Source organism: Brassica rapa, chromosome A09 (genome assembly GCF_000309985.2).
Source record: "Brassica rapa cultivar Chiifu-401-42 chromosome A09, CAAS_Brap_v3.01, whole genome shotgun sequence".
NCBI classification, from domain to species: domain Eukaryota; kingdom Viridiplantae; phylum Streptophyta; class Magnoliopsida; order Brassicales; family Brassicaceae; genus Brassica; species Brassica rapa.
In genome coordinates this window covers 4013975-4026730 of record NC_024803.2, presented here as the reverse complement: position 1 = coordinate 4026730, position 12756 = coordinate 4013975, and the positions used below count along the sequence as shown (strand labels likewise).

Below are 12756 nucleotides of genomic sequence, written 5' to 3'. Positions count from 1 at the left end.
TAAATTCAGCCTCGCATGACGACAATGCTACTATCTCCTGCTTCGTTGAGCTCCATGTAATGGGACTCTCCCCAAGATAGAATATGTGTCCTGAAGTGCTTTTGCCGTCGTCTGTATCCACATTGTGGGAGCTGTCACTATAACCTACCAGCTTAGCTCCACTTTGTCGTGAGTAGTGAAGCCCAAGAGAACAAGTTCCTCGCAGATACCTAAGGATCTGTTTCATAGCTGCTGCATGAGAGGCTTTAGGTTCGTGCATATATCTGCTCAAAACCCCAACGCTATATGATAAATCTGGTCGCGTATGTAGCAGGTAGCGTAGGCACCCAATGCTCCGACGATACTCTTTTGCATCAGCCTTCTCCTCCTTAGGAGCTTTGGAGAACATCGCATTTAACTCCAATGGTACGTGAGTCGGATTGCATGAGCTCATGCCAGTTTCTTCGAGTATTTTGCGAGCATACCTATCTTGTTTGAGTAAGATTCCTCCTTCATATTGTATAACCTCAATACCCAAATAGTATGTCAACCTTCCGAGGTCACTCATCTCAAACTTTGTAGCCATCTCACGTTTGAATTCAAGTATCGCATCAAGGGAGGTACCAGTAACCAGCAGGTCATCAACATAGACCACCACGACAAGAACTTCTCGACTTTCTTCCTTCCGATAGAGCGAGGGCTCTTTCGAGCATCTTGTGAACCGCAAGCTGCGCAATATCTCATTAAGCTTTATATTCCAAGCTCTTGGTGCTTGTCGTAGACCGTAGAGAGCTTTCTTAAGCTTGTAAACCTTGTGTTCTTGTCCATCAACGATGAAACCCTCTGGTTGAGTAACATAAACCTCTTCCTTTAGTTCTCCGTGCAAGAAAGCAGTTTTTACATCAAGATGGTGTATTTCCCAACCATGTGATCCAGCCAAAGCAATGATCATCCTAATAGCTTCATGATAATCATTATTGTCGTGATTATCATCATCTGTATCAGATGAAGCTTCGAGTTCGTGATCATCTTGGCCCAAGCCTTTCACGGTGAGCTCAAAGCCCTCACTATCGAGTCTCGTTGTCACACTTTTATCACTCCATCTCCATCGCATTGCTTCTTCGAACACAACATCACGACTTATGACAATTCTCAAGCTCAGGGGATCAAGTAGTCGGTATGCTTTAGACCCTGGCTCTGTTCCGAGATGGACCAGAACTCTGGATCTATCGTCGAGCTTCTTTCTTCCAACCGTTTCTGTCCTTGCGTAGCACACGCACCCGAACACTCTTAGGTGAGACAGGTTTGGTTTTCTTCCTTTCATCACTTCGTACGGAGTTTGTCCTTCCAAGGACCTCGTTGTAACCCTATTAATCAGATAGGTTGCATGTCGTATGGCTTCTCCCCAGAGATGATTCGGCATGTCCATATGTTTTAGGATACTTCTAGTCATCTCCAAGAGTGTTCGATTTCGTCGCTCAACTACACCGTTTTGCTGAGGTGAATATGGCGCAGTCATGTGTCGCTTAACACCATGTTTCTCGCAGTAGGTTTGGAATTCGTTGGATGTGAACTCACCCCCCCTATCTGTTCGAAAACACTTTAACTTAGTATGTGTTTCTTGCTCCACAAGGTTCTTGAAGCGCTTAAATTTCTCAAAGGCTTCACTTTTGACCTTTAATAGTACTGTCCACATATAGCGAGAGTGATCGTCAATAAGAACAAAGACGTATCTGTTGAGTGCTGGTGTCGTCGGGGAGATAGGTCCACAAAGATCCGCATGTACGAGTTCAAGAAGTGATGAAGCTCGATAGCTCGTTGCTTGTGGGAACGGTTTTCGTGTTTGTTTCCCGCGCAGACAAGATACACAAGCTTCTGTGTCGCGTTTGATGTTCGGTAATCCCTCGACATACTCCTTGCTAGCCATCATTCTCATTGTATCTTTGTTGATATGTCCCAAGCGCGCATGCCATAAGTTTCCGTCTCCAAGGCTCTTAACCTGAAGACACTGCTGCATTTTATCAACCTGTAGTGTAACCTTATATAATCGATTCTTTGTCCTTGTAGTCTTGATCATCAACTGTCCTTCACGATCGAATAAAGTTAGAACGTCTTCTTTCATTCGAACTTCACAACCCACTTCAGTAGCTTGACCCAAGCTAACAATATTACTTCGAAGAGCCGGTATGTAGTAGACGTTATTTAACATCTTTTTCACGCCTCCTTTGCTGATAAATCGAATGGAACCTTTACCCATTATGTCAATCCTTGAATCATCGCCAAAACGTACTTTCCCAGTGATAGTATCATCTAGTTCGTAGAAGAACATACGATTACCACTCATGTGATTACTGGCTCCATTATCAAGATACCACACATCTATCGTATCTGTATCAGCTTCAAACTTCTTTGGATCTACCTTCTTCTCGTTTAAGTAAACTACTTCATTCATCATGAGGGTATCCGCTTCGTGTGTATCATCATCTTTCTTCTCTACAGTTTCTTGAAGCTTTAGAGCTTTATCGGGACAGTCTGTGGCGTAATGTCCAGTTTTATCACACTTAAAGCAAGTGATATGAGAGAGATCTCCACCACGTCCTTGTCTATACGCTTCTCGTTGTTGTAAGAAAGTTGTGCGACCGCGGCCTCTTCCTCTCCAGTTTGATCGACCGCTGCGTCCTCGACCACGGTTATTGTAGCCGTAAGTTTCGCCGCTTGAATCTGAGTTAGCATACATTAGCTTCCCGGAGCTATCATCGGTTTCTTCTTCCTCTTCAGTGACTCTTTCTTCGTACGCCTTAAGTCGTCCTACAATGTCCTCAAAGCTCGTTGAGTTAAGGTCAAGAACTTGCTCAAGCGAAGCTACAATATGAATAAATTTTTTTCTTGGCAAGCTCTTTAAGAATTTCTTAACAAGCTTTGGTTCTTCTATCATCTCTCCCAAAGAAGCAGATTTAGAGGAAATTTCGGATATCTTGCCAACGAAGGTATCGATTGTATCTTCATCTTTCATCTTGAGTCTATCGAAATCCGCCATCAAAGTTTGTAACCTAGCTTCTTTTACCCTCTCAGCTCCAACATATCGTGCCTTTATCGCATCCCATACTGCCTTTGCTGTATCTAAGTCGCCTACTTGTAAGATCAAGGCCTCCGGTATGGACTGGAACAGGTATGCGATGGCCATGTTATTCTTTTTTTCATCCTTAGCTCCAGGTTCTATAGCTTCCCAAACTTCACTAACTTTAAGCGCTATCTTCATTCTCATGGACCAGACCGTGTAGTTCGAGGAAGTTAACATCGGAAATTTGATGGTGGCTGGTCCGGTTTCTTTGGTCGTCGCGATCTCTTCTTTGACGTCGGCCATGGCTGTGTAAGATTGTCGAGGTGCTTATTAGGCTCTGATACCAAATATAGAATCACAAACTCAATAATAAGAAGTCCTTCTCTTATTCAATCAATCACAAATCATAAAGTCACACCTTATGCATCACAATATGCATTCATATATATAGGGACTAACAATTTCCTATTCCCATTATATTTCCTAATCCTTAAGATAAACACAACATAGAAAAGGAAACTTTCATCACAAGTATTATTCAAGCTTATCCAACACTCTAGGACTATCAGTGGAGCCACTAGTGGTGCTGCTTCTCTCGCATGTTATGCTTACACTAGCGTTTGAATTGGAAGGACGCATAGAAGCTAGCCTCCCCTTCGAGACAACAAAGACTGTGCAGAAACTTGGAACCGCGGTTGCGATCATGGAAGACATTTCAATCTTTCTGGAAAAGAGTCCGCGAAGAGACGTTCCTATAACGAGTTTGGTGACTCCAGTTCCAGCTATCTCTTCTGCTATGGCATCTGCGGGCTCGTCTGATTCCATTACATGAATCTCCACCGTCGCCTTTCTGCTTTGGAACATTTTCTTGTAAGGAAGAAGCATCTCGTTCGTTTTCCTGTCAACTTCTTTAAGGTAAGCTGATACTACGTTATGTCTTAGCTCTGTTATCATAATGGCATTCCCCACTGAAACCAAATAAGAAAGACTCTGATTCTTACAACGTATATCTTGTGCATCAAGTTACAGTTTTCTGAATCTTTGTTGTCAACTTACTTGGGGTAGGGATGTGAGTGATGGGAGGACGAACATAGAGCAGTTTGAAATCGGAGAAGCCTTCGGGGATGAACTTCTCAAGAGCCCAAAGGATGGGGTATTTGCTCTTCTTCTTTCCATTTATGGCTACAGCTATAACAAGAGGTGGTGGAGGACGCAGAGATAGGTCGCTTGATGCTTTCTTCTCTTCCATTGCTTTACCTGAAACATTTTTTTTTTTTTTTAAACAGTCTAAAATTGTATGTTTATTAAACTTTAGCAAGAAGAGGAAACATAACTTTCAGGGTAATTTACAGGAGGAGCTTTCAACAATATTGCAAATATAAGATTTAAGGGATTATAAACATTTATGTATATTAAATTGTTAATTCTTAAAATTTTGAAAGTAAGACGAATGTTGTTCACTGCGCTATACCCAGAAGGTCCACGCTAATAGAGCAATGGAGATTTCAGGCAATACAGAACTTACCAAGTAGTTCTGTTCGAACAGAGAACATGAGGAAAAGATGAAGACTTAACCCTAAGTTTGGTGAGTTTGTGACATAGTCTCAGGATGAAAGAATTGACACAAAGAAAGCACGTTGTTGCCGCCACAACACCTTCATTTATAACTGTTATAGTCAGCTCATAGTTAACTAACTTTCTTCATACGTTGAAAACTTAAAATAATACACACAGATTAGTTTCAATAAACTTATCTAAAATTTATCAAAGTTTCAAAAATAAAAAAAACTTACTTAAAAGGATCTACGTTGGTATATCCCTCATGTTGCATTTTTTTTTAATAAACAAAGTCAAACAAATAAAATATTCAAATTTATTAATTTAAATAACATCGAAATAAAGATTAGGAAATGGTTTCCAGTGCAAATTATTTTCACAAAATAATGGATGTAAGAGACTAGACCTTCTTTATTACCATTAATTAAAGTTCAGAGCCAACACCATCAGTGTTTCAATAACGATTAGATTCTCTGTGAGCATGATTATGGACATAGGTTTTATTTTGTACAATAGTTTTGAGTTGTACTTGTAGGGAATATTATAAATAAATTTCTAGTAGTTTATATAAGTAGATTAATAATTACATTTTCAACACATTATCATCATAGTATAGGGATCTACTTTATATAACAGTTACCTACATGTATAATATACAATTAAAATTATAAATACTAAAAACTATATTCCAGAAAATGTTCAGAATTGGGAAAATTTCAATTTTACAGAAAAGTCGGATACTACTTTTAAAATTTACCCTTAAAAGATAACTATTTTCATAAATACCTTAAATATATGATAAAAATAAATTAAGTCTCCTAAATCATTAATAAATATTTAAGAATAATGTATAAAAATTAAGTTTATAAACTCAACCACACCCCCTAAATATTGAATTCTAAACCATAATTATTAAACCCCAAACTCAAATGTTTTATAAAATTTTGAAAAAGTGTTAACCAACGTGGGTATTTTAATCAATTTCTCTTCAAAAATCAAAGTAATCAAATTATATTCCATTAAAGAAATAAATGATAATTATTCATCATTGATAATTTTCTTAATTATTTATTAAATATATAAAAATAAGTAGATATTAAAAAAAATCAAAATACATTTTTCAAAGGATTTTTTTATTCAATTTTTGAGTTTTCACAAAAACAAAAAATTGGGAAATATTTTGTTTTCTTAAAAAGATTTAGGAGAACATTTTTGAATATCTATAATATTTTCCTTAATTTGTAAATATTTTTCCCTGAATTTTAAAATATTTTCATAAACATGCAATTACTCTTCTTGAATGTAACTTATATTTTATTTAGAAAGGTCTTACTAAATGTGTACGAAATTTTCCTCAATTTAATTTATATGCTTATTTAAATATATATATACATAGAAGTTTTTTTATAAAATTTAGATATCAAATTCAAAAATGTCTTTCTAAAATTTTAGGGAGATGTTATGTATATTCAAAAATAATTTACTAAATATATGTATAATTCAAATTCAGTAAGATATTCTTTTTATCAGCAATTCAGTAAGGTATTCATAAATATATATTTCATCGACAAAAAAGATATATTCATGAAAGTTTTTTTAAATAAACATCTTCCTAAAAACATATTTAATAAGGTATTTTAAATACATATTTGTCAATATCTTCTGTTTTGAGAAGATATTATACTTATTCAATAATATAGTTTCTAAATATTCATATAACTCAAATCCAAGAAGATATCTTACAAATTTGGTAAGATTTTCCTAATTTCTTTTAAGAAAAAATCATTTTTCCCAAAAATATTTTTGTAAAATTAAATTTTGAAATTTTTTAATTTAAATATTTATTTAACATATTTGTAAGAAAGATATAATTATCATTTACTCTTTTAGTGTTCTTATTTTAGTCATTTTGATACATATGGACTAGTTTGAACAAATAAGTTTTAGTCATTTTAATTTTTGATACATATGGACTAGATACAGTTTGAGATCATTTATCATGCTTTTAATAATCAAAAACTGGCAACAACTTGAGATATAATCTTATAGAATCGTAGAGAATATACTGATGAATTCTCCTAACATTCTGCGCTCGTGCATTCACAATAAAAAAGAATTAACCAAAAATTTATACAAAGTCAACTATGTTCATATGTTATGTTGTTTATTGGCAAAAGAATCTCCAGTCTATTGATCTGATCAATTCAAACAAATCATAAATCGGCCAACGGGGGGGCATGTATCTGTTTGAAGAAACAATGTCACAGAATACTCAAAACGAGCTTCCCGGTCCGTATTTACAGACATGAACTTCTGCGGTTTCTTTATCTTAAAAGCTATTTACCACTCACAGTTTCAAACTATAAATTTCAAGAAACTCATTTCATTTGGTAAGAATCATATTGTTTGATTCTCAAGTAGAGAAAGTTTACACGTGCTTTTTAGCCATGTGATTGCTTTATTTTGATATATGATGAAACTTATTTTTGAACAGCTTCTGAAAGTCTCAACAATGAATGTTTTACAGAATAACCAAATGAAAACGAAGCTTATTTACTGAAACCATTACTTAGTTAAATCATTATCAAGATCAAAATGGTAGGATATCTTCTGCTGTTGGTCCAGAAACTGAGAAATCTCAAATCATCAGAGAAAGATTAGTTAAAACTGTTGTTTTCTTCACCTCCATACAGTCTCCCCAGCATCAGTGAAAATAGCATTGTGATGTTCAATCAGGCACTGCACAACGTCGACCGCACCAAAATCAACTTGAACAATATCATCCAGAGAGATCGATGAAGATGCATCTACCACACCTTCTCCTTCATCTGTAAAACCATTAAAGATAATAAAAAAAATGAAACTCTGCTTCAAATGGTAAAGTTATAAAAGCTAGCTAAAGGTTGTTTTTATTACCTGAGAGCAAGTCCCATGGAGAAGCAGTTTCAAAGTCAATGCTCTTCTTAGGACTCCTCGATGGGCGTCTCCAGTATTCCCTATAGGACTCAGGCCTCTTCTCTTCTCGCCACATGATCACCGGAGCCATCTCCATAGCCAGGCTGTGTGAATCCATCTTGTTGAGTTGTGCTTTCTGGCTCACACGAAGCAACAACGCTGTTATGAACTCAAGTGTATTGTAGTTCACACTGGAAAGCTTCTGGAGTGACTTTCTCATTCTGGTTACGCTTGACCTTGCGTCTTTGATTTCGTTGTAAAGCTCAAAAGTAGTTAGTGGTGTTGGAAGGCTAGCTAGATAGTATTTGATGAGTGCGGCTACATCAACTGGATTCACGCCTTCAGGAATCGACGCGCTTGGATCTGTTCAAACAAGTGATTAGTTTAAGACAAACTCTCTCTGAGCCATAAGAGTCAGGGATTAAACTTGGTACCTTGATTGTAAGCAGAAACCAATTGTTGTATCAACTTTTTGTCTCCTTCGGTTTTGAACAAGTTCGGTGTATTAAGTCCTGACAAGAAGAGATACCACAACATGAGTAGGTATGAGCTATACGAGGCCTCTAAAATTTTTTTGAGGTTATTTACATAGAAATAAACTTCCAAATTATGAATTTTTATTATTATTAAAGTCTTTAGTAAATGTTTATGGCCCCTAGAACTGTAACGGTATTACAAGAGGGATTAGTTGGGAATGTTCTTACCGGTTAAAATGAGATAATCAGCGCATTTCATCAGTATAAATGGAATAGGCCTGCTTGACTCCTGCCTCTGGACAGTGACCTCAATGGCAACACCAAACACTGAGCAAAATAACAATGTTATATAGTAAGAAGTACCATATTTTTCCAACAAGCCAAGACTTAATAAACTGATAGTTATCTCAATGTTTTCAATGAACATAAATGGTCACTATCTTACCATCTGAGCTGGCAACTCCCTGCAGGTTTATAAAGAACAATAAGTTAGAGACCAAAACTCAAACCAAAGGCTAGAATGAGATGTAAAACTCAAATATATACCTTCTGCCATCTTTCGATATCTGTCAACAAGGTCTTGCTCTTTTGCGCAGTCTTTTTCGCCGCCTAAAAAGAAGACAGAAGATCAAAGAAGTTCCAAAATGAACATACATTGTTTGACAAGTTAAATACCTCTTCCACTTTGATCTTTCCAACGGAAACCTTCTCTTTAGTCTCAGTGATACCCTTTCTCACCAGTGTCCCGGTCGTGGCAGCAGCTGTTATGAGATGTTCTTGCACGGCGTGTCTAGTTGCAGGCTGCTGAAGAATCGCCCACCTGCTTTTGAACAAGGAACCAACTCTTTCTGCAACGTCAGCAACGTTCACTTTCGCATCTTTAGCGACTTCTCCCACAAAACTACCAGCTGATTGCCTCGCTTCCCTAAGCTTCGTCCCTAAATACAAACACATAGTAATAAGCCTTTCAACCACAAACACAGAGATAAAAAAAAATCAACTAACCAGATGAAGAAAAGAATCCACTAGTCCTCTCCTGCCATTGTTGTGAGATGAGAGAAGACATTCTCTATTAACTAATTACTTCAAGCAACCCACTTTAATGAAACCTGTTTAAGATCATCAAGACATAATCTAAAGCCATCATCTTTAATCCAATCATATACAAGTTTAACAGAACAAACAAAGCTCCAGACTTTGACTCTCATCGTCAACGATGAAATCAATTTCTTGAATAATAAAACAAAAGGAGATAACTTTATGAACATAAACCCTAAACCCATATCATCTAATCAATCAACGACGATCAGAAGAACAAAGCAATCGATCAAAATCAAACCTTTAAAAGTTCTGGGATTTGATCGAATCGAACGAAACCCAATTCGTCGAGACGATCAAAGACAGACGAGGAGAGTCAAAAGGAGTCAGCGGATTGATGAAAGAAGAGTAATTGATCGCTCCCCCTGGAGATGATCAAAAGGTTTCACCTTTCGAATTTCCCCCCTGGAGCAGAGAAGAAGAAAAAAAAATGTTATTGACTAAAAAAAAAGGAAAGAAAAAGACAGATAATCTCGTATGTTCTGTTGTGCCACGTGTAAGATTTCAGGAGATGAATCAAATCTAAGTATTTGACAATTTCCCCCTTTAAATATTTTATAATTGTTTAGTTGTCCTTCCTCTTATTTTATCCTTGCAACTGTGACCTAACCTTATAATTTGACAAATTAAGGCCTTAGTTGTTTTTGTGACAAAAAAAAAAAGGCCTTAGTTGTTTAGTAGTTTTCGATTTTGATTAATATTGGATTCAGATTTTGTTTTTAATATTAATTTTGATTTATTGTATGTTTTACTTCATTTAAAATTTAATTTGTAATTTAGTTAATTTTGCTTTATGGATTTTTTTGGTAGAAATCATGATTGCTAGTAAATAATATTTCATTTGTTTTCGAAAGTAAAATTTTCTAGAGTATACACGTTTATTAAAAAAATGTTTATAATTTAATATATTTTTTATTTTATTATACACTTTCTGATAATTTTCCACCAATGAAATTTAATCAATTCAAATATTTTCAATTAATGTTTCTCAAAAGTGCAAAAAAATACCTTAAAAATAGAAAAAAACTATCTATGTGGAACAAGAAAAAAATCTAAAAAATATTACTTTCAGAAACGGAGGAAGTGGTAATAAGTTTCAAAGTCACAAAGAAAAACAAAATCTAAATCATCAGAACTAATAAAAAATGTTGAGTGATTTCACAGATGACACGTGGTTAGATCCTCTCTGGAAGACTTTTAAGGTGCATTTTGTAGTGTAGTAAAAGTAAGATGGTGACAATGTAATTACCAAAAGTTAAAGGATAAAAATGAGAAAAGGCAAATAAAAAGATAACGGAGGAAGAGTAGAAGAAGATGGCAGCTTTGTTGACTCTTCATCACTTGTCGTGTCTTCAAGCATCACGACATCTGTCACTTCCTCACCAAACTCTCTCGAGTTTTCCACGAAATCCCGTTAAAAATCTCCTTTCGTCAAAATCTCGCCGAATCATCGAGCTTTCGGTTGTCTACGGTTACTGTAAAAGCTCTGAGTCCAGTCGCGGTGGAGGATCCCCCGGAGAAGAAGATGGTGAAGGGTATCAGAGTCTACGAGCATGGCGGTCCTGAGGTGAGTTAAAGTTTCGATTTTTAACTTGTCTGTCGAAAAGGGTTATTGTAATCAGATTAGGTTGAGATTGTGTGTCTCTCTATTTTGCTTCTATGATTATAATTTAAAATGGTTTAGGATTCAATATAAATTCAAATCCATAAAATTTCTAATAGTCTTTTTTATTACAGACAATGGAACATAGTAAAACTGATCAGGGTGCTTCATGTTATTTTATTTTATTTTGCAATGCTAGCTTTTTATGTTGAAACTTGTGATTGTTTTTTTTTTTTAAATTGTGATTGTTCTGTATTCTCAGTATTTCATTGTGGTCTCTTGTTTGTGACTTGAAGGTTCTGAAATGGGAAGATATTGAAGTTGGAGAGCCAAAGGATGGGGAGATACGCGTTAAGAACAAGGCCATTGGGCTTAACTTCATTGACGTTTACTACAGGAAAGGTGTTTACAAACCAGCTTCTATGCCTTTCACACCAGGTTCTGCTCTCTACAACCTTTTAGGAAACAGGCAAATGAAGTTTTTTCTTTTTAGCTCTTAGCTTATATGCCCATTTGTGATCATAGGTATGGAGGCTGTTGGAGAGGTGGTAGCTGTTGGGTCAGGATTGACTGGCAGAAAGATTGGTGATCTCGTTGCTTATGCTGGAAGTCCAATGGGTGCATATGCTGAAGAACAGATCCTTCCTGCGGATAAAGTGGTTCCTGTTCCTTCATCTATGGATCCTATAGTTGCAGCATCAATCATGCTCAAGGGTATGACTGCACAGTTTCTCCTTCGCCGTTGCTTCAAGGTTAGTCACTAGGCCTGCGGATTTGGGTAGTTCGGTTCAGCCAAAATCTCGTCGAATTGAACCGAAAAGTTTGGTTCGGTATTTGGGTAGTTTGGTTTTTAAAAGTTTTACTGAAACCAACCGAAGTTTTTTGGTTTGGGTTAAAATTTTGGTTAAATTCTTTGAGTACTTCCAGTTAGTTCGGTTCGAAATTTTGGTTAATTTAGTTCGAACTGAACTAACTGATCACCGAACCGAAAACCAAAGTCACTATTTAATTTTTTAAAATAAATTGAAAACCGAACTAAATGATTACCGAACTAAAAACCAAAGTGACTATTTAATTTCTAAAAATAAATTGAAAACCGAACTAACTGATTACCGAACCGAAAAACCAAAGTGACTATTTAATTTTTAAAAATAAATTGAAAACTGAACTAACTGATTACCGAACCGAAAACCAAAGTCACTATTTAATCTGCTTCGAACATAAAGATCTCTTCACTATATTGTCTCAAAATCCTATTTGTATTTGGAAAGGTTGAACGTGGGCACACAATCCTTGTCCACGCTGCAGCTGGTGGAGTTGGGTCTCTGCTGTGTCAATGGGCAAATGCGCTTGGAGCTACCGTCATTGGAACTGTCTCCACCAATGAGAAAGCAGCTCAAGCCAAAGAAGATGGATGCCACCACGTTATCATGTACAAGGACGAGGACTTTGTTTCACGGGTCAAAGACATTACATCAGGCAAAGGAGTCGATGTTGTTTATGACTCGGTGGGGAAAGACACTTTCAAGGGATCGTTAGCGTGTTTAAAGAGCAGAGGATACATGGTGAGCTTTGGACAATCCTCCGGATCTCCAGACCCGGTTCCGTTGTCTGATCTTGCTCCAAAGTCGCTCTTCTTGACAAGACCTTCCATGATGCAGTACAACGAAACTCGAGATGAGTTGTTGGAGTGTGCTGGGGAGGTTTTTGCTAATGTTGCTTCAGGGGTTATAAAGGCTCGTGTGAACCATAAGTATCCGTTGTCTCGTGTGGCTGATGCTCATGCAGACCTTGAGAATAGGATAACGTCTGGGTCCGTTGTGCTCTTGCCTTGAAAAATATGTTGTGATGTTTCTTTTTAATTTTCCAAATAAGAGCAATGAGATTCCTTTTAATGGAAAGATACCAATGTGTGTACTATTTATCTTCCAGCAATAAGTTTTTTTTTGTGATGTTTTCTTTGTAATCCATTTACGATGTATATATCTTTCCCATAACATGATGGATAATAGTTTTCCCATAACATG

The 12756-nt window shown here is 36.4% G+C and overlaps 2 protein-coding genes across 2 annotated transcripts; one reads left to right on the top strand and one right to left on the bottom strand.

The window, feature by feature from the left end:
• Nucleotides 1-7050: 7050 nt before the first annotated feature.
• LOC103837384 (uncharacterized Rho GTPase-activating protein At5g61530) lies at nt 7051-9612 on the bottom strand. Its single transcript, XM_009113745.3, has 9 exons — nt 9368-9612; nt 9034-9137; nt 8704-8966; nt 8575-8637; nt 8474-8492; nt 8257-8355; nt 7987-8064; nt 7514-7915; nt 7051-7425 (listed from the first exon to the last, which is right to left on the bottom strand). The coding sequence occupies exons 2-9, from the start codon at nt 9092-9094 to the stop codon at nt 7277-7279; spliced, it is 1134 nt and encodes a 377-aa protein (XP_009111993.1). The 5' UTR covers nt 9095-9137; nt 9368-9612; the 3' UTR covers nt 7051-7276.
• Nucleotides 9613-10422: 810 nt separating this feature from the next.
• LOC103837484 (quinone oxidoreductase 1) lies at nt 10423-12718 on the top strand. The gene is given in 5 exon segments (XM_009113844.3): nt 10423-10550; nt 10552-10693; nt 11026-11167; nt 11255-11481; nt 12001-12718. Coding segments are annotated over 5 exon segments (1185 nt in total). The 5' UTR covers nt 10423-10440; the 3' UTR covers nt 12565-12718.
• Nucleotides 12719-12756: the final 38 nt, after the last annotated feature.

Bases quoted from the DNA above. Each gene is read 5' to 3' on its own strand.
- LOC103837384 (XM_009113745.3), bottom strand. From the start codon at position 9,094: ATGTCTTCTCTCATCTCACAACAATGGCAGGAGAGGACTAGTGGATTC. The intron at 8,967-9,033 runs GTTAGTTGATTT...GTTTGTATTTAG, and splicing joins TGGATTCTTTTCTTCATCTG to GGACGAAGCTTAGGGAAGCG. The intron at 8,065-8,256 runs GTAAGAACATTC...TCTTCTTGTCAG, and splicing joins TGATTATCTCATTTTAACCG to GACTTAATACACCGAACTTG.